This window comes from Orbicella franksi, chromosome 1, assembly GCF_964199315.1.
Source record: "Orbicella franksi chromosome 1, jaOrbFran1.1, whole genome shotgun sequence".
Taxonomy (NCBI): domain Eukaryota; kingdom Metazoa; phylum Cnidaria; class Anthozoa; order Scleractinia; family Merulinidae; genus Orbicella; species Orbicella franksi.
Genome location: NC_138145.1, coordinates 29764940 through 29779103, shown reverse-complemented (window position 1 = coordinate 29779103; position 14164 = coordinate 29764940). Strand labels below are relative to the sequence as shown.

General features: G+C 40.7%; 1 protein-coding gene across 2 annotated transcripts; it reads right to left on the bottom strand.

Annotated features, from left to right (window-relative positions):
• Positions 1-3190: 3190 nt before the first annotated feature.
• LOC145502091 (receptor expression-enhancing protein 5-like) lies at positions 3191-10358 on the bottom strand. 2 transcript variants are annotated; one of them, XM_081481377.1, is made up of 5 exons: positions 9716-10358; positions 8610-8703; positions 8263-8401; positions 7752-7908; positions 3191-4499 (listed from the first exon to the last, which is right to left on the bottom strand). In XM_081481377.1, the coding sequence occupies exons 1-5, from the start codon at positions 9855-9857 to the stop codon at positions 4435-4437; spliced, it is 597 nt and encodes a 198-aa protein (XP_081337503.1). In that variant the 5' UTR covers positions 9858-10358; the 3' UTR covers positions 3191-4434. The 2 variants fall into 2 exon arrangements, with proteins under 2 accessions (XP_081337503.1, XP_081337511.1); XM_081481385.1 differs by lacking the exon at positions 9716-10358 and adding an exon at positions 8782-9023.
• Between the last annotated feature and the right edge of the window lie 3806 nt (positions 10359-14164).

The window sequence follows — 14164 nt, the reverse complement described above, 5'->3', positions numbered from 1 at the left end:
AAAAAGCAAGAAGCTGAAAGGAAAAAAATGGGGCCGCCGGAAGATATGACTGTTCGTTTATTGAAAGAAGTCCTTGATGACTTGAACATAACCTATAGGTCGAACGAAAAAAAGCTGATCTGATAGAAAAAGTTCGTTGTGCTCAAGCAACTTTACATGATGCATCACATGACCACAACATGAGAGGTCACGCCTTTTTCTCTTTTAAGTTCTGGAATACTGGAACTCCGTTTGAAGACTGGTCTCCTTTCAGGAAAAACGCATTGTGTCTTTATTATTTCGATGACCGAAAGGAACGCCTTCTATATCTCTTCTTCCATATACTTTTTCTCTTAGATGCATTCGGAGCATACCTGGAAGTCATCTTTCTACAACAAATTGTTTATTTTATCATAGAAATTTTAACGCTGCGTTAAATCGAGTATGCATCATGGCTATTTTGGTTCAGTTACATCACGTTTGGATGGCACTGGTATCTCTGTGGCTGATCGCCCAGGTTAATTTTATGTCAGTTCTTGGTGAGAAAATTCCTCACATGTTTTCAGAGGAAAACGGATTCCAGATGTAGTTGAATTTGTATACAGTTGTGTACATTACATCACGTTCAGTTATAACAGCTTTTAATCGTTAGGGTGACAATAGGAGCCAAACAGCATACTGGGAAATTAAATTTTAACTAATTGAAGTTTTGCTTTGTTAGATTGATAAGCGTAGGAGTTTAATTAGGTTTAACATCACATGTGCATAAATCATTGCTTACAGTGATAACAGCTGCTATAAAACACATACATCAGAAAGTATCTCAGAGATTCCATCTGAAATGATTTACTTAATAACGTACTTTTGCTGGAAGAAAAGGGTAGTTTCTCTGCGGTTATTGAGGTTTATACGAGCTTTCAATTACAGTACAAAAGCGGTAAAATGAAGTCTTGGCATAGCCAATGCTGCTTTATTAATCTGTCCTCGGCAATTGTACTCTTTCCTCCCGCCATACATCGTTTTTTGTTTTTCCGATACTTGTCGATTGAAATCGATCAAATCGATCAAAATCGATCAAATCGATCAAAATCGATCAAAATCAATCATAATCGAACAAAGTCGATAATCACAATAAATTGTGTGATCGACTTTTATCGATTTCCGATATTTGTCGATTGATTAGTATCGACAACGATCGACGATGATCGATTTTTATCGACTATCGAAATTATCGACATGTTACGTCCTGCTATTTGCCAGCGTTGTTTAAAACGTGGTCTCTATTTCAGTGTTTTGCAGCGGCTGAAGCTATTTTCCTTGCACTCAAATCCAACCAAACGAAGCAAAATACGTTTCAAAACTCGTGTGATGTCATAAATGGCGTCTCCGTCATAGCTTTGACGTCAAATCATGTTCAAATAAATAAAAACTGAGAGATTCATCCGCCATGTTGGATTTTCTTTCGCTCCCAGCTTTCCCCGTTTCTTGTTGTTCACGGAAGCGAACGCGTCACGGGAAAAATTTGCGGGAAGACGGTTGAACGGGGGAACTTACGCGGGATCACGTTCAATTACGTTTTACGTTTCTCTTTCTTTTATTTTTTCTTTTCTCTTTTTCTTTTTCTGGTTTTGGTGGAGGGCGAGGCACAGACGGGTGAACAGACCAAGGCAGTCGGGGAGTCTGATATTTATCCTGAACTCGCTAGTCGTTGGAAGAATACGGCTAACGGGTTCAATATTCAAATATCAATTCGTACCGACTAGCAGGTCAGTCAACATTTGAATAATCAGTTCATTATTTAATGTAATCTTGAACAGACTAGAGGGTTTGATATTTAAGTAATCAAATTATTCATTGTTATCTTGAGGGGCACGCTTCACTTGGTTTGACTGCAATCGCTACTGCACATTCCCGTCCCCATTAGGCCATCCCCTTTTTTTCTCTGTTTAGCGTCGTCCGACCGACCCAGATTTTCGCGTTTTCCAAAAAAAAAACAAAACAAAAAAAGTTACACAGAAGGCAATGAAGGCAATGACACATTATTTCAAACAATTCACTTCAATCTGAAACATAAGCAATTTTTTTGCCTTACAGATTTTTAGTTTTGCCCTGTTCTCGTTTGATTTTAACGACGTCGACTTTTTCCTTCCTCCATTGCCGCGATGTTGACTTTGTAGCCACACCTTGTTGATTCCAGGCTCCACGGATATTATGCTGAGGTACCGGGCCTCGTAGCTCCAGACTCCTTTTCCAATTTTATTTTTGTTTTTTTCCTTTTTCCGACCGACCGACCCAAAATCAGAAAACGCATCCGACAGTAAACGAAAAAAAAGGGGGGATGGCCTTAGCCCTTTTCACTTCTTTTAGACCCTTCTAGATAATTCCACATGCCCCATTGCAAGCTAGTTCCAGTCCAATATCGAGAATACCAATATGGGTCTATTTCAAACTGAAAAGCCCTGGGAACGAGGTTGGGCAAAACACTCCATCTGGGGAGGTTCAACACACGAAATCACGAGTTCAACGTTCAGTGCAGGCATATCAAGGCCATTTAGAAACCCTCCTCTTAGGTATTCCTCCTTCTCAGGCTTGCCAGGAGACCCCGAGAGAAAGAGCAGTTGAGGTGAGAGTGTGGATATCATAACCCTACCCTGTAAAAGACATAAGCCAGATTTGTATCCTTGGTATTGGACTGAGACTAAAATAGCTTACAACTGAGGCTAATGTTGAATCTTTTCAAATGCTAATGATATTAATCTTTTTCAAATGATTTTCCCTTGCATGAGCCTCCCTTGCGGGCTAGTTCCAGTCTAATGCCAATACGAATATGGCCTATTCCCTCTGAGACACACCTACAGGGAATCATGGTAGCTATATTCATGTAAACAAGTTTCCAGTCCAAGACGATGAATACAACTACCATAATTCCTTGCTGTCACATTATTGAGGGAACTAGGGATTACTGGTACTCATTCAAAGGGGACAAGTTTGGAGCAGTATATGTTACCAGCCACTGTTTAGACAAGACAGGAAACAAAGACCCAAAACCCATAGGGTGACAGAAAAGAACCTGTCACTAAAATGGTGATTGCCCCTTCTGGGCAATGATCAGAGATCTCACACTGAAACCCATCACCAGTACCCTATATCCTTGCACCATAACAGGCAAGGAATCTGTCATCAAGTCAAGCTCTCCTTTAAACATGACAAGGAATAGGAAAACATTTTACTGTCATATTACTGTGCAATATAGTCAAAGGTGCTACCTTGCCATGCAGGTGCGATTTTGTCATTGTGAACAACAAAGGTCAACATACAACCTAAAATAATGGAATACTACTACTGGCAAACAAATAAAGGAAGAACTGAATTAGGTCTTTCACAGCTGACAAAGAAAACAACAGAAAGTATACGAGTAGCTCAGCCAATCAGATGCAGCATTTGTATTAGTATACTAGTAGGATTCTACTAATAAACAATTAGACTATCAAGCATAGACATCAAGAGCAAATTATCGTTTTAGCATAAATCTACTAGTCATTCACAACTTTATCTAAATCCTGTACGTGGACACTTCGAAAATGCCAAGAAGTGGCTGTCATTTTGTTAACAAGGGTACACTGCTATGCTACTCACTAATGATCTATCACAGAATAGATAGTGAGTAGCATAGCCAATCAGAGAACAGCATTCGTGATAGAACACTAGTAGATTTATACTAAAACTGTATAGATTTCTTATTTCCTAAACATCACTGTAATAATAAAACATGCTACTCTAAAATAAGACCCCTGAGAGAAAAAACATCCTGTAAAATTTACTATTTTGACAAAATTGTTTTTGATTATTGCATGATTATTGTTGGATATCTTACATTTTTCACATTTCATGGCACAAAATGCATCATGTTGCTTTAACAGAAATGCATAGTGCAACACATGTCACTGTACTATTGGATTGTACATAACTGGAAAAAACAAGATAGAGGAATGAAAATTCCTACAAAATTACAAATTCGTCACTAACCAGTGAGATGGATATGGCGTCTAACACTTGCAACCCCCTTAACTTATGCAACCACAGTGAGTATGATACAGGAGTAATCAGTGAATGCCATGTTTGAGCATTAAGGACATCTTTGTCAGAAGTAAAGTGGAAGTTTTACAGTGGGAACCTAAAAGTCAGCCGAGTACTGTAAAAATGTTCAGCTAGAGTAAGACAGAATAGTTAGCCACTGCTAGAAAAGGATAAGAAAAGAAGTTACAATGCACTAACTTTAGGTAACATTCTGAGTAGTACTTTTTGAATAAAATATGAATTACAGGAAACTGTTCTAGTCATCTATTGGTTCAATTCACTCAGATTTCCTGAGCAGTGTTTTGACTTCCAGTATCAATATCCTGTTACTTGCTGTATTCAGTCCTGACAAATTTCATTTGTGTAGGTTCTTGATGTTTAAGATTCTTTCTTATCACCTTCCGTAGCTGCTCTTATGGCTGCCTCAGTGGCGGCATCCTTGGCTGCAAAAATACAAATTCAGCAGTTTAGTAGTGCAATGACAAACATTCCCAAGTACAAATATATCACATTTATTTAAAGAAATTTTGATCACAAAAAACACACACCAACTGGCTGTCAATACTCATTTGGCATCCACTACCACAAAGTCCCAAAAGTAACAACCCTTGATACTTTCAGATTTAGCAGCCTTTTCCTAGTTGCTGTAAATTTCAGAATGCTGCTACCTTTGGAAATCTATGATGCTAAAATAATTTGATTTAGCGCCCCTTCTAATAACAGCCCTCATTCTACATAAGTGTTCTTGTTGTTAACAAGCCCTTTTCCAATAACCCCTTCATTTGCAAAAGTGTTATTGAAGACTGACAAGGAAAAGACTGATTAGACAAGTTAATGTTGTAGTCTGTATTATTATTCTAATTATTCGAACATAATATTGAGCATATTGACTCGACATGAACAAGAGAATGGTTGTCATTATGACAACACTTGTTTCTACATCATTTTTAAAGTACACTGCATCACATTCCGATGTTTACACTGAAAAAAGAGACAAGCGTTCTTTTGGCAGTGAACCAGTAAAACCCCTTCTCTAATAAGAAGCTTCCCATGAGCTACCAAAAGTAAATTTGCACACAGGGTGCTAAATGGAATCATTACAGTATATCAACATGGTTGTGTTAATGTACTTTGTATTTCATTGGTTTAACTTTATCAAAGAAATAGGAAATGAGTGACGGTAGCCAACTAGTTACAGATTGGTAAAATCTAACTTTAGCTAGTAGCTTTTGTATTTGTAATAGCCTCACTGGCTAAAGGAAATGGTTATTCAAAGAAAGCCAAATTTGACAAAGTTGAAATTAGCAACTGAAAATATGTCAACTGAACACGGTGAGACTGGGTAGGTATATTTAGTTTAATGCCCAAGTCGCTAGTGGAGGGAAGGTGCCTACGAAGCACAGGGGCTGCAACCGCAGTCACATCCCCAAGGCGCTAGAACACCCGACTGGCCTGCCCAACCCGCAACCAAGCCACGAGCCCCCCCTGCCAAGCCCCCTACAGGCACCCATCACACTCAAGCCAGACGGCATTGGTGGAAAAAAAAAATGCTGAAAAGAAAGGGGTGGATAGGGAGGGAACACCAAAAACCACTAAACTATAATTCAATCCACAACGCCACACTAACAGAGCGATGAACACACTGCGAGCACATGGGACAACAACACATGTACTAACCAAATATACTGCTGGACAATGTCAGCCCCAGGGCTCTCACGACCATATGACTATTGCAAACGCTACAGAATGCACCAAACGCTAAACAAACGCTAACAGATGGCCAAGGCACTAACAAACGCCTACAAAAATGCTACTGACCAGACTCGCTCCTGATCATAAACTATGTACAATTTCACTGAACTATATCAAACGCTACAAAACGCACCAAACGCTAACCAAACGCTCACAGACGGCCAAGACACTAACAACCGCCTATAAAAACACTACTGACCAGACTAGCTCATTAACTATATTAAATTTCATTTAACTATATTAAACCTCCTGTTAAAAGTTTCAATTTCAATCTTGTGAGCTGTAGTAAGGCATGCAAAAAATATACATACCTCTTACTAACCGAGTTCGAGATCCATACTGTAAGTTACAGACTGATTTTTTCCCCTTTGAGTTTTGGCCTGCACATTTGGCGCTTGGGCCATAAATCGAAGGGGAAAAAACGAGGATCTGTAACTTACTATGTACTGACCGAGAAGATGAGATTAGAAAGATATTTATTATATCTCTACCGTGTGTCTGACAGGTTCAGGGACGATTTCTATTCATGCAGAATGGCTTCAAATTTCCGATGCACCTCCAAAGCAAAATGAGTCAATTTAATTTTTTTAAGTCATTAGCACGTTTTAATACACACATGCAAACTAACTGAGAGATATAAATAATAATGCACCAAAACTTGTCTAAAAGAAAAACTGGCAATAGCATAGTTGAAATTTGCTTTGGCTAGTACACCAGTGTGCTAACAATTTGGATGTGGTCCTGAACCCTGAAATGGTTGCTACCATTAATTTACAAACTCCCCCTCTAAATGGGAGTTTGCAAAAACTCTCAAATTCTCCCAACTGCAGACTCTCGCATTTGCATTAGTGACTATAAAAGCATGTCTACCATTTTCTGTTTCTTTAATTCAATTCCACTTAGTGAAGTATAAAGAAAGCTAAATTAAGCATTTACATAGGAATATGAAGAGTAGTCTCGGATGAATAATGCAGGTTGTCAAAAGTAGCCGGCTGCAAGCGAAAATCGCCATCTACTTTATGATCTTTGCCAGCTACTCTGCTAGGCTATTCTTCCAATTCTTTAGAAAAGATTGCAAAATCAGTCACTTACTCCACCAACAAATAAAGCCACCTAGTTGACAACAACTAATTTGCATACATCTACTGTAGCTAAATAAAAGATACATAAAACTGGCATGTTGATAAGAAAAGCTTTCATGAGATTCACACTTCAGATTAAGTTCATCTGATGCATCTATTCTTATTTTCCATATTTACCGAGGCCCATGACACATCTGAGACATAATTAAACTGACTAGTATTATTTGCCTGTCAATGTAAATATGGCCAATGCCCTATATAGCCTACTTTTCAGTCAAGTACATTGTTCCCCAATGATTCTAACATAGTGATCTTTTTTTCTTGAGATTGAGATATTGAGGCAGACTGATGTCAAGTAACCACCAAAATGCTATTAGTTCCCTAGAAACATTTGAGCATTGCTTCAACAGCAGGACATACAGAAGCTTTTTTGTTTGCCGGTACTGGTGGATGTTTTCAAATTATTGTTACAAGATAGGTCTTGAAACATCTGCCCTTTGTGATGCTGTTTAATAATTCAGTACAAGCAAACTTTCCAAAAAAAAACTTAAAAAAGGACTGTTGTTTTTTTAAAAATTACTTTTGGTATGCACTACCCAATCAATCAACTTTTTGCCTACAAAATGCAATTTGCCAATCTGTTCTTAAGAGGTATTATATTCATTAACTGAGGAACAGATGGCTTCCACTTTAAGGAGCTCTGGCGTGATAATTTCATGTACACAAACTGTACGTTTAATGCAAATTTCTGCCAACTGTGAAATAAAATTTTAAAACGTCTGTGTGCAAGCTATGCAAATATAGAATGAATCGCAAATGACAACCTCTCTGAGTTTTCTTTCAAATGTTTAGTTTATATACCTTCTTTGGCAACTTCGTCGACTTTCTGGCCAACTTTATCCAGAGCCTTATCAATCTGCGTTTGGTGCTTCAACACGAATGGCTTGATAACTCTGTGGTAGATAGTGTTAGCTCCATTCCAAGATACGGGCGCCATACACCAGCAAAGAAATATCAGCTACAAAATAACAAGAAAAATTACACTCTACACGCGGTGAAAGCTTTCTTTTAAAGTGCATGCATGCGTTTCCTTACGATTTTAATAGTTAGTTACCGCAATTCTTACAGCTTAAGTTTGCCCACAAGAAGTAATAAATTAATGCCCTGTGAAAAGTGGGGGTTAGTAAAGACAACTTTCAAACTCGTGAGGGTTCGAAGTTCACAAAATTCGAAGTTACTGGTAAGACGCATGGCTGGTCAAGGCAGAATTTCGTAATAAAAGAAGGTCGAAGTGAATTGGCGAAGGGAATTAACCATCCAGCAACAACAACAATAACAATAATACGCTTTAATATCTGTGAGATTACCATACCTTGACTAGGAAATACAGGGGGAACCATGAAAGCAGAATGTCTGAGAAAAACTCTACGATGTTGAAGACTCCAAACACCACCCAATAAATTAGCCACTGAGTGTCGTCCTCTTTTGTTTCACTTTCCACGGCTTTCACTCTGAAAGAACGCAGCAGGAAAATATTTTATAGTTAAATTAGTTATTTAAATAACGGCGAGGACTTCAGAAACAGTAAACGCGAAGGGGATGTCAGAGAAAGCCAGGTGGTTTTTTAACAAGCTAGTTTAACACGAACGCAATGGCGACCTAAGCAAACAAACGTTAACATATAGTAAACAGGTAATACCAAATTTTTAAAATACGTACGATTGGTAAGCAGGATAAGCAAATCCCAAGATTGTCACGATCAGATCTGCTCCATAGCCGAACACAAGATAAAGCGCAAATACTCCAACCAGACCTAAAAGAAGACGAGAGGTTTAGAACCTATCCTGACTGAAGGTTCATTCAAATTGCGTAACAAAATTGATCGAATTACCAAGAAAGATATAGAGCCTGTTCACTCCAGTCTTCTTCTCCACTTTGTCTAAGACATCAGTAAAATAGTTTTTCTCATGCAGCCAATTATTGAGCTTTTCTTTGCCGGTATTTATCGTCTCAGAGGTCGCCATTTTTGCAAGTTTCAACGAATTTCTTATTCCAAGGCGGGCTTCCGACGAACGTATACTCTCCCCGGGGACTTATCACATGACCAGTTTTTGCTCCAATCAGCGTCGAATCCGACTAATGACATAATTTTGTCACGTTGTGACACCAGTTTTATTTTCGGGCATTATTTCAAGTGCCTAGGCTATTCTTTCGAAAAGTTGCCTAACAAGATTCTTGTCAGTAATTCGGCATGCAGCAGAAGTCCTTTCCTTGGGTGTTTGCAAATTTCGATGAAACAAATTTCGAAACGCGCATGTTGTGCTACATTGTCTGGTTTGCCCCGGTGGGTTTGATGGACAACTTACAAAATATTGACATTATTTCTTGGCTTTTCCCCATCCTAGCAACTGATAAATTATTATTCCGATGTGCTAACAAGGCCAATACGGATTGTTTGTGTTATTTCACAGCAAAATATATCTTTTGAGTCAAGCAGAATTGATTGTTGCCTCCAGTGCCAAAGACTGATAAAAGCAAGAAAATGAAACTTCGCTTCTATACTTCATAACTTGTATAAACACTCATTGTATTCCAAGAAAACGCTGCGGAAGCTGGTTAAAGGGATTATTGGATACAATATCTTGCGTTAAATTATACATGAATTACATCGCTGGCCTGTTGCTTGATGTTTTTCGTATCATCTTATCAGTAGGCATTTCTAACAGTTTAGTTAACACGCCAAGCCCTAATAAATTAACCGATGGCGACGAAACGCAGAATACACTGGGCAACATTTTTGTTGCAGCAAATGAAGATAAACTTACCGGCTGGTATAGGGTTCTTTTTGGCCCATTCCGTCGCCTTCTCCATTTGGTCCTTTAAATCTACCTCTTGTGTTATAGATTTCTCAACTTCTTTATCCCCTGACATTTGGTCAGTTGTCGTGGTACTGTCTATATTTTCCATACCGAAAGCGTGTTATAACACGCTGTAAAATACTGGCGTGCAGAGATCAAGAGCTGAGGGACCGCTAATTCTGGGAACTTCTGAAATTCAGCCAATCACGTGGCGGTCTCTTATTGTATTCGTGAAACTGGATACACGCGCGTTTATGGGGGCTTTAAATTATCACCTACTACGTAATAACAACAATTCTATTATTTATTGTTAGAAGCTTTCTTCACATGTAAACAAGGAATAAGATAAAAAATCTATCCCGAATGCGCAATCAAGTTATGTCCACTACCAAACAGCCAGTCTGATTCAGTGACTATGCTTTTGTCAATTCCAAGCTCACCCATCCCCTCCCAGTCCCAGCCATTTGACAGCGTTTCCTGTCCCAGGGTAAAAGATAGGCCCTGGTATTGTCAACGTCAACGCTATCTTTCAAATTTAAAGGACAAATATGTAAAAATTGAGTTGATGTCTTGCACTTTTCAAGTGAACTCGAACCCCTCTCCGGCACTCCCACATGTACAAAATTTTCCAATCATGTGTTGCTCAGGGATGGCGGAAAAAAGTCAAAGAAACCTTGACAGCTTTGCTTGGCAAAACATCCAATCGAAAGCGCTTCGCTGCTGCTGTTATCATTCTGTTTGCCTGTGAATACACTTACTGATTACAAAGCTAGTTATCACTGGAGGTCAAACAAAGAAATCGGGGCATAACCGGCACTTCGTACGTTAAAATCGTAATGTCCGGCAGCCGTCTGTTAGAGACTGGATTTATGTCTATAACAGACACATACATCAGTGGCAGATCAAGGGGAGCCCTGGCCCTCCTTAATTTGGGTAAAAAAAAAAATCGCCCACCCCAACACCTCCACCCCTCCCCCCCCCCCCCCGCACCCCGTCCCTATAGCTCAAGGTTTGGATCCGCTCCAGTGTACATATATGTCATAGAACAGACAGCAGACAGGATCAAGCTCTTTGGGCGTGTGAGAGTGGTCGCCAACCTTCGAGGCCTCAGTCACGTCAAGAGCCTTATTTTCATGATCCCGAGGCCGACGGGCACCAACATGGTCACGGTCTATAGTAATAACGTTTCAAAACTCAATGACAGAGACTTGTTTCTGCTATTTAAAGCATAAAACCAATTGAAAGGCTGACCGGATGGCTGAAAAAGGTAACTTAAATGCCCAATATTTCGGTTAGACAGGAGTAACCTTCTTCAGGGGCTACACTGAAGTTAAGTAGACAGTCATTTACTGAAATACGATTTGATGACGGTGACCTTTGATGCCACGTTTCGTGACGGCTCCAGTTTCGGTAACCCACAAGTTTAATGGAACATTTGCCTTCAAAATTCATGCTAAACATCTCATTTTCACTTTTACTGGTAATGTTTAAGCATAAAGGTTAATTTTTAAAAAGAATACTTGTGTTACATCTAGTATTCTAAGCTGGAAGCACAAATATTTATTTATTTTTATTTATTACTTCCGCTGATGAATAAAAATAGTCAGCATTTACATTGCTGCTCCTTAGTTCTGGCTTACTCTTATAGGTCTTGGCTTCAGAGTACTCTTCCATCGATTCAATTTTGACCTTCGCTAGATATAGATACAGACTAAACTATTTGAGGCCACTGGTAATATTAAAGTAAACAAATGTAATTAAAATATACCCAATGAAATATGGCTGTTCCCACGGTTAACTTCCCAAAGCCAAGGCGATTCAAAGTCGTGTTCATGAACAGAACAAAAGCACGTCATCTCGCATCCTGACCAAACAGGCCCCGCACGATCCAGAGTCGAAACTACTAGAAACGAGCGATCCCGAACGATGGAAAAAGCAAATCGTCTCGTAAACACGTGCTTTGCGATGATGTAATTTGTTTTTCGCCCGGCCGAAAAGCGTCACTACATTCTGCATTAGCTGCATTCCCTTTTTGGTCGAATGCAATCAGAGTGAAAAACCAGTTCAAAGGAAACCCCAAAACGTCGAAAACAACGGAAGAAGCCACAAAAGAGAACAAGAATGACGTAACGGATGGATACGAAAACGAGGCCGAAAGCCTCTGAAAAAACCTAGAGGGGCGGTCTTCACAAAAAATCTCGATTTTTGGGGGGCTGCAGACAGGCTGAAACAAAATTAGGATGCGTTCGCTCGTTCCTCGGGAAGGCAATTAAATTCCATCACGCCTGTTTAAACCAAGAAGGTTCAAGGGTCTTGCCCTCTGAGATCAGAAACGCTTCTCTTGCCTGTCCCTATTTGAGTTGATGAGTTCGAGAGGAGCGAGTTCTATTTTGTCCATGGAATCGGCAGGACGGATAAAGTGATCTGAAACGGTGGTGGGTTGATCAATGTGTCGTGGTGTAACGGCTTTTTCGATTGCGCGTCTGTGCTCACCAAATTGGTTGCTGAGATGACGTCTCTGTTATTTTTTGGCCCCCACCATCCAGTGGGACACTAACTTTGACACAAACAATAGACTGCGATACTACGTGAAAGACGTTTCGAGACGTAAAACATGACAAGAACTGATAAAGTAAGATCGCAACAGTGGACAGCTGTTTCGTCCTTCTTGGGACTCATTAGCACTGTGTAGCGAAAATATGTCACGCCAGCCCAAGAGCCAACGCACATAACTTGCAAAGTGACCCTTTCACTATATCAAGTTCCGTACTTTGAACTCACTTGCTCCCCGAAACATGCGTTGCCACAGCACGTGTTTCGGGGCGCAAGGAGACAAAGTGTCACGATTGGTGTCTCGAAATGCAAAAAATAAATGTGGCTTGACAAGGCCAGCCTAAACACTAGAATGCATAGGCAGCACCATGCTTTAAAAACGCAGCGAACCGGATCTAAAAGAACTGCGGCCCGAAATTAAAATGCACAAATACGATAAACGCTGCCAACGTGGGATCTCTTGTAGATCCTACGTTGGCAGCGTTTATTGTATGCGGTCCCTTGCAGTTTCTCGTTTGACACAGAGCCTCAATAGGTAAATTGGGGCATTGGGGTGAAATGTCCCAACAAATAACGCAGGTACCGCACAGACCTAAATCTTGGCATGGTTGATCATCTATGAAGACATGACTGATCATCGCAGTTATGCACATAACTTGTTCTCCTTCCTCCCTTCCTCCCTGGGCACGAGTAAAAAAATCCTCGTTAATTTCCAGACCCCACAAGAGGACGAAGCACGGTCGAAGAATTTATCTGTCACTCGGACCCCCGAGCATTGTGGTCATGTTACCTCCGGGTGCCGGGGTAGTACAGTAATCCGGGATGGAGACATTATGCTGCTTGGGGAAGATTTTCTATTATGATGGTTTAATTCTCTACATGGTTTGCGATTCTTTGTTCGACTGGTGGAATTATGTTCGCCTATACGACGATAAGGAAGAATTCAAAGTCAATACATGTAAAATCCTATTTTTCTTCAGTTCTTCTGTCGGTTTGATCATCAACATTTATATGTTAACGGTGTACGGGCATTACATCAAATTCCACTGGGAGTGCTTCCTCGATGGTTGTACTGAATGTCGCTATAAAGACCACCGCCGTCCCAATAGGCTGGAATTGTGGCTTTCGGTTGTGGAGTTACTGCTTAAGGATGACATTCAAAGCGTCATCGTGTTCTATATTTACGCCTCACATCTGACGGAATCGCGACCCGGCTGGTATTTCATCGTCTTTTCAGCCTGCAGCATCTTTGCGCACTTTAAGCGATGCGTATGTTTCATCGCGAAATTATGTGAATGTGGTAAAGGCAAAGAAGATGCGTACAAATATTCATGTATCAAGTGTATCGCGTGTTCAGTGGCTATCTTTAAAACGGAGAGCGGGGAATCGGGGAATCGGGGAATCGGGGAATCGGGGAATCGGGGAATCGGGGAATCGGGGAATCGGGGAATCGGGGAATCGGGGAATCGGGGAATCGGAGAATCGGGGAATCGGGGAATCGGGGAATCGGAGAATCGGAGAATCGGAGAATCGGGGAATCGGGGAATCGGGGAATCGGGGAATCGGAGAATCGGGGAATCGGGGAATCGGGGAATCGGGGAATCGGGGAATCGGGGAATCGGGGAATCGGGGAATCGGAGAATCGGGGAATCGGGGAATCGGGGAATCGGGGAATCGGGGAATCGGGGAATCGGGGAATCGGGGAATCGGGGAATCGGGGAATCGGAGAATCGGGGAATCGGGGAATCGGGGAATCGGGGAATAGGAATGGGTATGGGGAACGGGAATGGGGAACGGGAATGGGGAACGGGAATGGGAAATGGGGAACGGGAATGGGAAATGAGGAACGGGAATGGGAAATGA